At 38.6% G+C, this 16,146-nt stretch overlaps 1 protein-coding gene across 1 annotated transcript; it reads left to right on the plus strand.

The window, feature by feature from the left end:
- Positions 1-908: 908 nt before the first annotated feature.
- On the plus strand, positions 909-15,115 carry atp6v1c2 (ATPase H+ transporting V1 subunit C2). The gene is made up of 15 exons (XM_012881833.3): positions 909-1,383; positions 1,574-1,729; positions 1,861-2,074; positions 4,647-4,714; positions 6,206-6,291; positions 6,434-6,499; positions 6,613-6,707; positions 7,969-8,060; positions 8,129-8,224; positions 8,314-8,382; positions 11,255-11,347; positions 11,441-11,528; positions 11,609-11,706; positions 11,796-11,919; positions 13,876-15,115. The coding sequence occupies exons 3-15, from the start codon at positions 1,946-1,948 to the stop codon at positions 13,978-13,980; spliced, it is 1,209 nt and encodes a 402-aa protein (XP_012737287.2). The 5' UTR covers positions 909-1,383; positions 1,574-1,729; positions 1,861-1,945; the 3' UTR covers positions 13,981-15,115.
- The last annotated feature ends 1,031 nt before the right edge of the window (positions 15,116-16,146 follow it).

Raw genomic sequence — 16,146 nt, forward strand, 5'->3', positions numbered from 1 at the left:
CCACACTGCTCCCTTCAGTGTGTGCTAGCTGTAGCCTGGCGTGTCCTCCCAGTGTGAGATGCTTGAAAAACCTCCAAGGTACACAGTGTGGAGAGCATCCTGATCAAATGGCCAAGTTACTTCAACTGACTCCTTTCGAGGTGGAGGAGAAACAGCTCAACTTCAAGCTCCACATTGATTCATTTTGGGAAATTGGGCATCTTCACTGATCCCAGCCACCCAGGCAATGCACTGTTTGCCCCTCTCCCATCACGTAAACGCTTCAGAAGCATCACATCCAGAACAAAAAAGCTCAGCTACAGCTTCTTTCCAAGAGCTGTGAAGGCCATCGCCCCCTGCTGAGAGATTGTGGTCCATCACGTTACAATCACTCCACTGTCATTGCCATGGTTTCTCAGCAGAGGGCGATGGCAAATTAAAAACACAACTAAGGCTAAATTAAAATATGATGTAACAAATCATTTTTTCCCTAATTTTCCCGTTCTCCAAATGTGTTTAAGGAAATAACTAAGTTTAAAAGGTGACATAATTGAGATATATTTGTAAGAAAATAGAGACAGTGTACAGGACTTATCAATGAATTTGTTGATGGGGGTTCTATCAGAAATGGTACGTATAATACTAAAAACCTGAGGAAAAGTAGAAACCAGGCTTTGATCATAAAATGCCTTTGATTTACTTATCATCATCAATTAATCTGTAAAAGCAGGAGTTTCTTCTTCTTTTTTTTTGCTGGAGTATGTACAAGTGTGTTATACCAATGCTAAGAAGGAAATCCATCTCTAAAGAGCTTGCACAAACAAGGAACTGCTGCCGGCTCACCAATCTGCATCACAAAAACATTTCTATGTAAAGTGATTGTTATCTGTCTTTTTTGACTTGAAGATTTAGTTCTTATCACATGCTAAGGACTATTTGGATATTTTTAGCTCCTCAGGAAGTGCTGTTGTCGGTGAACATTATGTCTTGTTTTATATGTCTCTGTTATGTGTGAATCTGTATGAATTCTGAGCCGATGTCTCACCAAAATGTCATTATTGTTGCATAATAACAATAAAGATGATTGATTCTTGAAAAGTTTATTTGCAAAACTTAATTTCAAAGCAAAGCTGAAATGATCTGGATGACGATATAAAATATTGTTTAAATATTACTCAACTGAATTTTGACCTAATGAGATTATTACATTTTGTTTTGCAGGGTTGATAGAACTGTTTGCAGAGTATTTCTATATTTCGGGTTTAATTTGTTGGGAAATATAAGAACGAGGCAGTGGCACACTTGACCCATGCTATGTGGACGCCCTGGGTTCGAGTCTTGGTCCATGGACCTTTGCCGCATTTCTTCTCCCCCTTTCTCCATTGCTGCAAAAGAAAAAAAAGGGTAATTTTGTTTACATTTTGTTTAAATTCCTTAGATGTATATATTTTTAAGTCAAGGGTGTTGTATAATTTTTTTTGAATTTGTCAGCATCAGTGGTTAGAAAAAATAGATGCAATTACTTAATGCCTTTCATCTTAACGTTTTCTGTTGCAAATTAACCTTTATCTTCTGTTGATGTTTATTTCCTCAGGTCACCGGAGTGATGAGAGCTTCCTGTAACAGGACAGAGTCGGATGGCTGTCACACGGCGCTCCTCAGACATCAGCCCGTCTCAGGTGGAGCTGCTGCGCAGACTCAAGCACCCAGAGAGGTATCATCACCGGAGGACCATGGAAGCAGCCTGAAGGTATTAGGCTGCTTTGACAGCTAATTCTCAGCTGTACTTTAATCTGATTAAGAAAAACATTGAGAGCGTCAAAATCAATACCATAGTCACTTTTAGTTTGTAAATTTAAATATATATATGTGTGTTTCCAGGAAAAGAGCATATCTGTCTTATGCCTAACCGGTTCTGGTGTGGCGGATTTATGATCGAGGGTCTCTATGTGAAGCACACGGCGTCATGGCAGACTTTTGGCTGATTTCTGTCCCGCTGGACAAGACCAGTTTAACCAGCGTGGAGAAACTGAAGCGGAAGATCACCAAAACCCACCTGGCCTCATGCTGGAAGTTCTCCATCCCAGACCTGAAGGTGAGGGCGTGAGTAAGAGAGCGAGAAAGAAATTTCACTAAACACAAGACAAAGAGGCGTGTGTTTGTTTTGTATTTTTTTTTTAATTTAGTTTGTTTGTTTAAAGCGGCACAGTAGAGTGTAAGATAGGATGCTGTTGGTGTTTGGTGTCCTTCTCTGGTGAAGGGATCGAGGCTCAGGTTGCTCTCCGCAGCTTGAGGCAACATTTCCATTCGACCCGTTTCACTCAGCATGATGAGTGTCCTGCTCGCCTCAAGGAAGCTGCTCTTTTATCACAGCTGCTTACTTCTGTCGGTTTGAACTTCCTACAGCTTTAAAGATCTCATTCAGATCCAGATGCTACTGTAGAACTTAAAAGCCTGCTCGTATTTACAGATTGGAAGTTTTAATGTATAATAATTGATTCCAAACACGACTAATGAGTACTCAAAGTTAACCACAAAGGCTTAGATTCTCTCTCGCAAATTACTAATTGACTTGCTGGTGTCAAGCAGAAAGTGCTACACTACAAGTCTCAAACAGAAAGTGTATGAAATAATAAAAAATAAAAAAAAATAGTGGATGTAAAAATTGATACACACGAATTTGACCATAGTCACCTAAACTGCTTTTAACACGATGCAGATAAACAATGATTCTGTGTCTTCTGGTTCTAACTATATGGACCAGAATCAAATGCTGTCCATTAAAGGGCATTTCAGAATCCAACTAAACAAAGAAGGGCATTTGGGAAGCTTGGATGTTTTTACATTTTAATAGACTAAAAAGGATCTATTGGCGATTGACAGACTAAGATCCTGATACAAGCAGTCATGGGGTGGTGACGGAGTCTGTCATCTGAATTGGGCTCACAGTAGAGTCTCTTCTCCGCATCAAAAGGAGTCAGCTGAGTTGGTTCTGGTGTCAGATCACAACACAGGATGTCTCCTTTTAAGGTCTCCAGGGATTCTAAGGCTGATTCAGAACTCACTGGACAGACCACAAATCCCTTCTGGCCTAGGAACACTTTTGGATCCCCCAGATCGAGCTGTGTCTCTAGGCAAAGCAGGGTCTGGTTTTCCTTAATAGACCCAATACCTCGGCCTCCTAATATGGGATAAGTGGAAGAAAAATAGTATTAGTTTATAGTTACAAATGGTCTTGCCACTTCTTATTTATGTTATTTCCTTACTGTCCATATCTCATAACTCTTTCAGATATTTTCTTGCTGGATTTTCATATTCACTGTTATTTATAATAGTGGCTGTTATCGTTTTTCATTTTCATGTAACTCTATGCGGTGTATTTCTATTGTACCTCTTTGTAATTGCAAGTTTTGTGGTTTATTATTTAAATCTCGTCAGCCAGCCAGGATCTCCCTGTATGAGTAAACATTTCCCCCCTCATAACTCGATATAACTTAAACACATTTTAATCCCTCATTATATATCAGAGATTTAATACCTAGATATACTGTTATTTATTTCCAGCAAAGACTGTCAGTGTCAGTGATGTGAGTGAACAACAACTTTGCTACTGCTTCTCCTGATTTCATGTTCACTTTTTGGTGTAAAACCATTTACCAAATGCTGCCATTTAAAGCTTAGTCACAAGTAGATACAAATAGAATATGGTGAAAAAAATAAATTTTCTTAATTTTTCAAATTTCTTTCCTTTAAAAAAAAAAAGGACTAAGAATAGCTTTCTTAATGCCAAAGAGAGCCCAACAGATTTACTTTCAAGTGGAGCCTCACTGCTTCTGCCATGGTGCTCTGTATATGCACAAACATTATTGGATATTATTTAGGATTATGTCCAGCTCTATTTTTCAAAATTGAGAGCTGTCGATTATAGTATAACAATGATTTTTGTTAACAATTTTCTGCCCTGAAAAAAAATACAAATTCAATATGATGTCAGGAAAACTAAAATTTGTAAAAATACATTAAACTGACTTATGCCTGAAAATGAGGAGCTTACTAACAGAAACAAGATATGAAACAAATTTGAAACTAGACTACAGTCAGTTATTTTACTTAAAGATATATACATGATAATATTGGGCAGTCTCACAAATTCAAGAGGCTTAAACAAAATTGTGAACTGATGCTGATGACAACATCTGCCATAAAGACAGAGAATCTTGTGAGCATGTGTAGCTGGAGCTGGGTCCTGATTTGAAGAAAGAATATTGTCACAGCTTGTTGCCATAATATGGAAACTCGATCACGTGGAGGGAATGCATTTTATAATAGAGGCATGCTTTTTTTTTTTGGTGTGTTTTGCTCTCAGTTTAGTGTGTTTGTCAATGTGTCCAATGATCAATGTGTTTGCATGAAGGCTACTAGCTATGGGGGTCATTGAACATGCAAGAGCCACTTCGGGCCCTAACTCGCTTTCAGGTAATAAGTCCGGTTATAAATAAATAAACATAACAAGAGAAAAGATGCTAATTGTGACACTGGAGATGACTCTTAAAAGTGACAGGCTTCCAAGCTGATTATGTTATTAGATCCGTTGTGAGCTTTGCGTGATGTTGGATGTTACATCACTCACAGCAACGTTATCGCTTGTTTGCCTGCTGAGGCTGCAGGTGGGGATCCTGGACAGTCTGGTTAGGGTGTCGGACGAGCTGGCAGCACTCGACACGCTGACTGAAAGGTAAAACGAACATACAATCAACACGAGGTGAATGAATTCTGTTGATGTTATTCAGCCTGCGACTTAGCTTTGTCCTTCATGGAAACGGGCAGCGCTGAGCATGTGTTTAGTCTGCTTTATGAATGATTAATGGCCAGGTGACGTTTAGTTTTCCCTCCTGATTTTAAATTCATCGTCGGTCTATCTGAGCTGCTGCTGCGTAAGTAATGAAGTCAGTAGCTTCCCACTGTTCCAGGAAGAAGATAACACCCAGCTCCAAGATGTTTACTGCAAATAATGGATTTGTATTTATATCTTTGAGCAAATGTCTTAATGCACCAGAGTAAGGGTGGAATAGGCTGGGCCTTGCAAAAGCAAATCCTTTAAACGTTTTTCACATTTTGACACATTCAGACACAAACATCAATGCATTTTATTGGGATTTTCAGTATTTCAACACAAAGTAATAAATTACTGTGATGTAGGGAAAATAACAATTGGTTTTTAATTAAACAAAACTGAAAAATATGACTTGCATGTGCATCCACCTCACCTGGGTCCATTCCTTTGAGGCATGTCTGCTTTGCACATCTAGAGATTAAAAATCCTGCCCCTCATTCTTTGCTGAATAGGTTTCTTTCTTTACGAAAAGGAAGCTTTCCCACAGCACAATGCCGCCACCTTTATGTTTAACAGGAGGGGTTGAGTTTTTAGGGTCACATACAGTTGTAGTTCTCCATCAGACTTAGGGATTTGCATATTGGGCAAAAGGTTTGGTGTGATGTGCAATTGTATTCAGTTTCCCTTGTTCTCATGCCCCTTAATAAAATCCAGTAGAACCAAACGCTGTTAGAAGTAACCTATTTGGTAAATGGAGTCCACTTGTGTGGGAGAATATGTTGACATGCCTTTATGTAAGAGTCAGAAGATCGTTTAAGAAAGCCATTGGAAATCCTGCTTGCAGTTTTCAACACGCCCTGTAGGGGGCAGCAAACACATGGAAGAATGTGCTCTGGTCTGAGAGGACCAGATCCATGTAGAGCCCCACTTGCCATATTCTGTGTGGTGGAAAGAAAAAACAACCTAATATGAAGGTAGCAGCAACATGCCATATGAATGCTTTTCATTAGCAAAAACATGGACAAACGGTATTTTGCAAAGAAGGAAATTAGAGTCTCTAGATGTGCAAAGCTGGCTGAGACATACCCAAAACACATGTTGTAATTGCCACATTCAGTGGTTCTGAAAAATATGGACTCAGTTAAATACATATGCAATTTTCAGAATTATATTTGGAATACCTTTTGGAAAACTTGTATTGTTTTGTTCTATAACATAAAATCCAAAATACATAGATTCAAAGTTGTGAAGGTGACAAAATGTGAAAAGGTTCAAGAGCAATGGATGCTTTTGAGATGTTCTGTACATCTTTTTTATGTAACAAAGGGAAAGTAATAAAAGCATAAGTAAATTAAATATGTTGATTTAAAATTATTTCTGTTGCCTGGTCAGTGTGATCAAAAAAGCCTGCCAGTGCTTGAAGGAGGTGATGGGGCCGCCTGGAGACAAAGCTCAGGAATACTCCTTAGCCAACGGAGGTGATTTCCACAAACACACCAAAAGCACTCAGAGTCTTAGATAAAACATAAAATATATTGGTGTGCTAAAGCTACATGCACACAACAGCTAACACTGATGACTCCCAAAACAAACCAGAGTAACCAGATTCTGCCCTGTCAGACCACAGGAAGTATCAGAGCAGTGCAGCTACATCTCCACTAAAGACTTACATCACATCTCAAAGAGGTATTACATTATATCTGCTGACAAATTCCTCTTTGAGTTTGATCTCAGTTTATGCTGTCTGTGTTTGCTAAGGTTTTGTTCTATTTTTCTATCGGCTGTTTGTTTTTTCTCAGTGGACCTGATGAATTACGTCACCAAGTTTCAGTGGGACAAAGCCAAGTATCCCACAGCGCTGCCGCTCTCCACCCTGACAGAAATCATCAGCAAGGTACAAAGTTTTGCTTAAGACCAAGTTGTGTCAATCTAAGTACCTGAACATCCTTGTAGTCTCTTAAAGTGGTCTTGATCAGCTGATTTCCAAACTTTTTGATGGTAGTCAATGTTTTTCTTAACACTTTGGCACCTTTTTCCTTTAAAATTGTTAAACCACTCAATTCTAATATAAAATGTATTAAATGATTCACCAATTATTCAATTCAAATCACTCACATTATGATGTGTAAACTTGGCAAACAAGGAATATACCTCTCTCATCGCCTGTTTTTTTCTTTCTGTATTGCTTTCCTAATTTCCACAAGTATATAATGTTTAAAATACTGTCAGGGTGTAAGAAGCAGAGCCGGACCAAGATTATTCAGGGCCCTGAGTAGAATTTGATTTGGGACAAATTTCACAATATACACTCTAGTGAAAAAGAATTTGCCCACATATAGATTTATTCTTATCGCCTGTATGATCAGCTTCTGTTGTCAATGTTGTCTCATATTTTTCCCTCGCAACCTCTCTGCAAACTATGAATATAGCTTAATTAGGCAAATGAGCAAATGTCAAGAAAGTACTACTTGGACAATTGAACTTTTTTCTCTCTCGCTGATTTGAATAATCCCAATTAATATTAGCTGTTTACACAATGAGACCTTGGTCTGAAATTAAATCCCAAAGTGATTCAACAAGGTTTTATCTTACGGGTGTTAACACTTCTGCAATCAGGTTATTACATGTTTCCCCTTCTCCTTCTTCTCCTTTACATCCATATAAACCTGGTATTTTAACAGAGGTGTGTCACTGAATGTTTGACAACACCATCAGGATTGAGTCAAAAAACAATGAATACAGATTATTTCACAATGCGTGATGGAAACCTGTCTGTGGTTAGTTTACTATTTCTAACTCTAAGGTTTCAGAGTTTTACTTCATATGGTCCCGAGATGAGCATGTTTTACCCTTTCTTCCAAATTTCATTTGAAGAAATTAGGAAACCCGCAGTTTTTACCTTGCCTGTGCAAATTCTCAGTTATCCGGGTCATGGCAACGGCAAATGAGCTTAAATCGGAGGCAACTGATTCAGTTTTTAACTTTCATTTACATCAGAAAATTGTATTTGTGGTAGTACTTAAGTCTTCCTAACTCATAGGAAAAATCAGAAATTGGTATGCCTCTAATGTTGATAATAACATGAACAATTGAGGAAAAAGCATAAATGGGAGAATGTCCCAGCAAAGCTAAACTTGATGCTGAATGTTGTGCAGGAAATATCACAGATGGAGACCGAGTTAAGATCCAGAGCTACAGCCTACAACAGCCTGAAAGCCACATTGCACAGCCTTGAACACAATCTGAAGTGAGTAAAATGCATGTTTTCTATACTTATAAGGCCAGTATGATTTAAGTAAATGCTTTTTTTTTCAGTGGAAATCTGCAAACTTGCTGTCTGAATGATATTGTGAGGAAAGAAGACCTGATAGTCTCTGAGTATCTAACAACTCTGTTGGTGGTGGTGAGCAGGTCGGTACCACAACATCTCTCCCTGTTTGTTTTCATCCTGGGGCGTTGGGCAAAAGTAAAACAGCTTCTTCCTGTGTTATCCAACGCAGAGAAAAATACCTGCAGTGGGAGAGAAGCTACGAAGTCCTGTCAGAGTTTGTGGTTCCACGATCGAGCAGGTGAGTTTCAGTGCAAGTGCAAAAGCGAGAAAAGCAAACTCCAGAGGCCTATTTCACAAAGCCAAGATAGAGGATTAAACCGGGATTTTCCAGATATCCTTGTTGAATTAAGCCTGGACTCGGGTTTCACAAAGGTAGTAACATATAATTTACAGTGGCGATTTATTCTGTGCAGTTAGCCTGCTCCCGACCAGGCTAATAGCCAGGCTTAGTTAATCCTGGTGCCTTATCTATTCAGTCATTGGTCACACTGATCAGAAACCAATGAGTTTATCAGTGATTCTGTTTCCTCTGTGTGTGTGTTTTTTTTTAATTAGCCTGCATCAAAATACCACTGATGCACAGTGGTATTCAGTCAAGTACTGTAATAATTTTAAATTTATGGTGATAGCCTAAACATTTATTAACTTTATTATTATTATTATTATTATCATCATCCATGTGGCCATTGTTACTGTTCAGTTTTGTTTTGAAGACTGCTGTTGTTCTGAGTTTGACAGAAAGGCCTTTTACAAACTATTGCATGTGTTGAGGGAATTAGAATGGCTGATGAAGAAGCAAAGTGTTGTCAGTATAGTCCGGTGTTATGCCATTTTCCATGAAATTCTGCGACTACAGGGCACGCTGTTTTACTGACTCCTCCATATTTCCCCTGAAGTGCACAAAAATACGCAATCTCACAGCCCAAAAAGGAACAAAAGTATACAAATCATAAGGCTCAGTGACCTAACAACTGTTAAGGGAAAGAATATTATGTTACCTGATATAATGCTTTAATAGGAAATTTGATTGCATAGCGGTATCCTAAATTAACTTCTTTTAATTTGTTTTAGAGTCTATCCTTTGTGCTTTAAATGCAAACAATATTTGTATTAATAATTAATGGAACTGAAATCTGATATGAAGTGAACCTTGCTTTGCAGAGTCTGTCTAGTGAAAGACTTTCATCCCTCTTTTATCTGCTCTACTGCTTCAGGAGTTATGGAAGGGTCAGTGAAACAGCGCCTTCTACAGTCAGAATTGGATAGATCAGAGAAAAGGGTTTATTTATTTATTTATTGCAATTTAAGTTGCTCCAAACAAATGTGTTTCTTTTATAATAGAAGTGGTGTTTCCTTTCTTGAGTCTGATGTACTTCAGCTCCTCATAAGGCTCCATCAAAAGATGTTGCTTGTTTGGTTTGAAGAACGCAACTCATCCATTGTAGCATCACTGAATCTGTGATCGACCTCATGGTCTTTAGTAGACAACCGGGGACGAGCATTTACCTGGATTACTTACACCTGGCTCGATTTAGTCCCGTTTCCTGAGCCTGGATTGGGTTTTGTGAAATTAATAAAGCCAGGACACATTGATCACGCTAGTTCAAGCCTGGCTTTAGTGCTTATCCTGGATTTCCAAATTCGGCTTTTGTGAACTAGGCCTCTGGAGGTCAAACTGGGAGCAGGTGTTGAGTCACCAGCAGAAAGTAAAATTCTGCTTGGATGTGCAGCAGGGAAGGAATATCTGCATTCCGAGCACAGGAGGGTGCCAGAAGAAGCTCTGAATAGTTAAACATGTTATATCGAACCAAAACTCAGAGAAACAGCAGAGTTTCTAGTTCTAACGAATTGCACAAGAAGTAAAAGTAAAGACCCCAGAACTTCATCACACTGGAGGAAAACAATGAAAAAGGCACAAACTTAAAATATCTAAACAAAAAATATAGAACTGGAAGCATATAAGTTGAAGCTGTTTAATACAGCTTGGTTAGGACTTTCTAAAGGCTCACTGGCAGTGTTTTTTTAATATGGGCCACATGGGCAGTTACCCAGGGCAGCAATAGAAAGGGGAGGTGCATAAAATACAAAAAAATATAACAATTTTGTACTGCTTTTAAGCATATCTAGGCAGTGGGGAAGTTGGCATTCCCATGCTGAGTGTCCCAGAATCTCATTATCTCATTTTAATTGGTTAGGGGTGGAAGGAGGGTGCCATTCATCCAGGAACTACTATTGCTCACAGACATTTTAAAGGCTTGTCTCATAAACAGTTCTAACATTTTCTTTGTCTTTGTTAATCCAGGACGTTGGTTTCACATTATCAGACAGTTTGTTGCCATTCATCCTGCTACTGGGCTTTCCAAAAGTATTCCTACCCCTAGGAATTTTGTATTTTAACATATATTTTTCAAGTCTTGCCAGAGATTTTCAATTAGAATTAGGTCTTGACTTTGACTCGGCCATTCACATCCATACATACGAATCAGTCTTGACCCAGCCTTAGTAAATCTGGCTGTATGCTTATTGTCATTGCCCTGCTGGAAGGTTAATCTCCTCCCTGGCCAGCCACGAGTCTTTGGCAGCTTCTAACAGATTTGTTTTCCCATGATGGTGCTGTATTTAGCTCCACCCATCTTCCCATTAATGTATACCAACTTGCCTGTCTCTGCTGAAGAAAAGTATTACAACAGCCAGATGCTGCCGCCACTATATTTCACTGGGTGGATTGTCTTCTCAAGCCTCTTAGACCTTCTCAGAGCAGTTGAAATTTAATCACCCTCAGGTGGACTGTCTACTGATTAGTTGCATTTATTCAATGTGTTTTATTTAGAGGTATTGGAGTAGAAGTGAACTAAATACAAATGCAAGCAACACTTGCGAACACTAAATGAAAAATCTGTAAAATTGTTCACCGGAGTATGTAGTTATAAGACAAGAAATTGTGAAAAAAAAACAAACATATGAGACATCAATTCTTTTGCCAAACATAACATGACTGCTTAAATCTTTTGATCAAAAATAATTGAAAGCTGGCACCAAATGTCTTAAGATGTTGCTTTCCTTGTTGTCATTCGCCACCACCTTCCTACATGTTTCCATCTGACATTCAGGAAGATTTTCGAGGACAGAGACGGGGGAATCTTCTCGGTGACGCTCTTCAAGCGCGCTGTGTGTGAATTCAAAGCCAAAGCTCAGGAGAGCAAGTAAGCAGGAGGAATTTGCAGAGAAACCCTCGATGGGACACTCAACCGTGGCATCTGTGTCAATTAACATAATGTAGTCTGTGATCCACGCAGGTTCATTGTGAGGGAGTACAGCTTTGATGTGGAGGAGAGGAAGCAGCAGGAGATCACGAAGCTCAGTGCTCATAGAAAGGAGCAGCATGTGAGTCAGGTGTTGGGATTTATCTACAGATTTCTGAGATGATGTTGTCTTTTTTCACACACTCCCTGCTTTCTCCACAGGGGATCTTTGTGCGTTGGTTGAAGGTAAATTTCACTCAGGTGTTCATTGCCTGGCTTCACGTGAAAGCACTAAGAGTTTTTGTGGAATCAGTTCTCAGGTGAGTCTTAGTACGGAGGACTAATTTCTCTCTTTACTCATGAAAGATTGATGGCTTTTAGTGGACCTTCTGGGGATTTCTTCTGGCAGGTATGGACTGCCTGTGAACTATCAGGCTTTTCTCCTGGAGACGGACAGGAAGCACTCAAAGAAGCTGAAGGAGGAACTTTCCTCACTGTTTGTGCATTTGGACCCTACTGCCAGCGCAAAAGAGGTAAGAAAAGTGACCTCTGTGTTAAATGTTTTATTCTAAACCGAAGCATGGGGAAAAACAAACTGTGCCCATCGATGTGCATAATTTCTGATTTCACCTCAATAGAACTGCTTTTAATGTTCTTCTTGAAGAGCATTTTCATTTCCGCTCTCTGTTTGACTTTATTTATAGGCTTTTATACAGTCGCAGCACAAACCCACACCTGCTACACAAAAACAGTAGTTAAAATAAACGAATGGCGATTCTAATGATGATCGACCACCAAAAACTGAACAAATGTTCCATTGGTGAAACGAAAAAGCAGAAGTAGCAATTAAAGAAAAATAATCTTATATCCTAATATAATCAAAAGCACTCGTGAAATTACAATGCAATTTCAAAGCAAGAATTACAAAGCAAAATTAAAATGAACTGAATTCAAAAAATCAGTTTTAGTGAAAATGATACACTTTCTAAGATCAATAAATAATGGTATCTAAAATTAATTAGGCGGGCCAAGAGTTTGCCTCTAAAAAGATCCTCTCCATCACCATTGAGTCTAAAAGGAGGGAAAAGGTGACTGATGCTTTGAATTTAGCAGCTGCACAAGTCTTGCACTGAATCTGTATTGCTTATTTCAATTCAAAGGGGTTTTTCAGCACATAGATATTTGTCATTGTGCCAATATCAAATATTTTAACATTGCATACCCATTATTAATAATAACTGGCTTGAAACCATTAAGAAAGGAGGTGCTTTGATTTATGTTCTAGAACATTACTTTATCTTTAACAGGTTTGTGGATGTCAGAATAACAACATATATGATTGCAACATATCAATAATGTTATCAATGTTAAACATCCTGCTATGTTTTGTACTTTGCGCTTTTTTGTTTTAAACCCTTAGCTTCATTTTATTTACTGTTCAGATTTGTTTGTCCAACCTCCTGTTAAGGGTCACGTCTCATAATTAATTAATGAGGAAAACCAAATAGAATACTTTTAATTTGACTCTCATATTGTTTTATGTCACTTCAGGCTGTTCCAATGACATTATGGATTTCTGCTTTTGTTTGCGCTTTTGTTTGCATTTGTCCAGTTCCCTCATACAAAGTTGCCAAACCTTATAATGAAGTCTCTTTAGCCCTTAGATTTGACTGCGAGGCAGAATTTTTAGTTGAGTTTAGATCATTAGATCATTATTTTTGCAGGCAGTTTGTGGGTTGCTTTGATCATGTAGCAGCATGAGAATACGCTTTGCCAACCTGAACATAGCAGGGACCTCAGAGAATAAAAGATAACAGTTATCATCATTACACTAATACATAAAAGTCTTTGTGTCCCCCGCATATTAAGGCATGAAGTCATCTTTCAATTTCGTCAACATGTTTCTGACTTGAAGCTTACAGAAAATGAAAGGAGCTAAAGATTAGGGTGATGGCAAAGAACCCGAAAACACTTGGAATTCATCTCCAAAGATAACTCATGATTCTGAACTAGATTTATCAGAACAATAATGTTTGATCCTTAGGACTATATTTATGCCAATGAGAATCAGTCAAGAACACGGCAAAGCACTGGCTGGAAGAAGTGGTACGCTACCACCCTCATGATTCAAGCTAATTGGCAGACATGTGAAAGTGGAGCTGAGCCACAACATTAAAAGTAACAGGTAACAAGAAACAGATTAAAAACTAGCAGCAGAATAAGGATTTTTCTGGGTTTAATCTCAAGATAACAAACTTCAGCTAGATACTCCTAACAGAAAATCAGGTGACGAAGCAGCAGGGACTGTCTAATGTTGCCTTCTTTATCCTCCGTTTACCGGGTGGGAGGGACTTTCATTGCATTCACATCAAGCCATAATTTAACAAGTAATAATTTGCATGTTATGCAACCGCTCTGAGGGTACAAAGATTAATTTCATGGTTGAAACGATGAGTCTGTGATAGTTTTCGACGTTATCTCCCAACCAGGTGAGCTGTGACATCCCAGGGCTCTGCCAGCAGGAGTACTCCTCCTACATCTGCTTCCACATCAGCACCGGCATGCTGGAGATCAGCGAGCCGTCAGCAACGTGACCGATTGACAGGGAGCACCTCGTCGACCTCAGGCAGTCAGGGCCTGAAATACATCAACGTTATTATAAAAAGTTACCTGTCACAGAACGTCTTGCATACATAACTATGACCTGTGTATATAAATCTCATCGTTTTTGGGGGAAAGAAGTGTAAATATTCTCTTTAAGGGAGGGATTCTTGTCGCAAGAATGCTTAACTCTGTAAATATTTGAAAGTTTTATAGGCTTCTAAGGCTCCCAATTGGCACCTCTGGTAATTAAAAGCCTCAGAATAAGATTCAGTTTTTTAGTGCTGGAGCATAAACTCACCTGAAAACTACTGAAAATCCTAACTTTAAGTAAAATTCTTGTTTACTGGGGGAAAATAAACCCTGTTAAAATTATTATTATTGTTAGTTTACTAAACCACTGCTTCCCTTATTCTCACCCCTGTTTTTAACGTGTTATACGTCCCTGTTTTACCGATAGCACGGCACTTAGGAAAGGCCCACAGCATCCCAGCCCTCCACTGTACTTAACAGACATGAGATCTCTTTCCCCACATTCAGCCTTTGTTTTAGGCCACACCCACCTGGAGTGTTTAATGCCAAAACGCTCAACCTTACTGTCTTCTAACCAAAACCACACGGTTCCACTTACAGCCCCAGAAGGGTGCAACAAACTCTATGCCTTTACGTTTTGTGACAGTAGTATGTGAAAGGTTTGTTCCTGGAATCACTACCAAATAACTGGTTGACATAAAGCCAAATGATTGTTGGTGACACCAAGATGCAACTCTTTAAAAGTGAGCTTGAATGCCAATTATCTTTCCCCCTTTTCACTGTTCTTGGTGGACAGATAAACCTGGGTCCTTGTTCAGCCTCGTATGTTTCAGCTCCAGTTGATTTACACGTTTTAACTATTGCTCCATCTGTAGATGTGAGGAATTTCAGGAGACAGGCCATTTGCTGAAAATGTTAATAAACACACAATCACCTTAGTGGAATTACATGCTCTTTTGTCTTTCCCATTAGGAAAGTGGCCCCTATGAAATTGCCCTCCATTTCATGTCATGTTTAAACCTTGACTGAAAATCATGGATAACTAATGATAGTTTGATCAGCATAAAAAGTAAAGAATACAACTAAACAGCAGAAATTATTAATTTATATGCATTACATTTGAATTGCTTTGCTGGTAGTATGTCTGGGATCTATGATTTGGTAAAAAAAAATATATTTTGCAAAGGATCCCCCCCCCCCCCCCCCCACACACACACACACACACCTCACTTAATATTAATTGGAAAATGTTCAGTGACATTTTGCTGCTGCACTGATAAAAAAAAAAAAAAAAGATTCTTTACTTATTACCAGAGGTGCCAGTGTAGAGGATGCTGCATTTAACAGTTCCATACTGTAAATATTGTTGTTCAGCTTGAGATAATTAAAGTGATCACATCCTACGAAAAAGTCTTGAAGCTGTTGATCAACAAAAACTTACATGATTCAGTGTAACAACGAATCCCATTATATAGATTCCAAAACATGTTGATTCTTTGGTAAATTGGGTTTGTCACTACACAACATTGGTCCATGCCTTTATTTTAATTTGATTTTATTTAATTTTTATATCTGAATGATTTGTAATTCAGGCACTGTTTAAGAAATATTATTTTAAATGTGCAACCACTGCACTGAAAATCTGTGTAGTGAAATTAAAAAGTAAACTTTTGAAGACCTTCAGAAAACCTATACAAAGTATTGATTAAGACCACTTTAATTAATCAGCCCTGATAATAGTCATCAAGAATGTTGCTGTGAGTAGAAGGAGGAAAAAAAAACTACAGTGCCTTGCAAAGGAACCTTGCACTTTTCAATCCATCATCTTAAAAAATGAAAGGAGTATGGCACAACCTGCAAACCTTTCATGACTGGAACATCCACCTAAACCACCAGGCTGGCCAACGGCAGCAACTAAAGTCACCCACAGCTCAGGTGAGAAAAACTATTAACTGGACAACACTCCAAAGATATGACCTTTATGGAAGACCGGAAAGAAGAAAGTCATTGTTGAAGGAAAGCCATAAGTAGTCACATAAGGCTGATGTGATTTTTTTGTGTTCGTTACAATCATATCAGCCTTAACACACCATCTCCACAGTGAAGCATGGAAGCGGCAACTTCTT

Source organism: Fundulus heteroclitus, unplaced genomic scaffold, assembly GCF_011125445.2.
Source record: "Fundulus heteroclitus isolate FHET01 unplaced genomic scaffold, MU-UCD_Fhet_4.1 scaffold_55, whole genome shotgun sequence".
In the NCBI taxonomy this organism is placed as follows: Eukaryota; Metazoa; Chordata; class Actinopteri; order Cyprinodontiformes; family Fundulidae; genus Fundulus; species Fundulus heteroclitus.

Bases quoted from the DNA above. Each gene is read 5' to 3' on its own strand.
- atp6v1c2 (XM_012881833.3), top strand. From the start codon at position 1,946: ATGGCAGACTTTTGGCTGATTTCTGTCCCGCTGGACAAGACCAGTTTA. The intron at 2,075-4,646 runs GTGAGGGCGTGA...CTGAGGCTGCAG, and splicing joins TCTCCATCCCAGACCTGAAG to GTGGGGATCCTGGACAGTCT. The intron at 11,529-11,608 runs GTGAGTCAGGTG...CTTTCTCCACAG, and splicing joins CTCATAGAAAGGAGCAGCAT to GGGATCTTTGTGCGTTGGTT.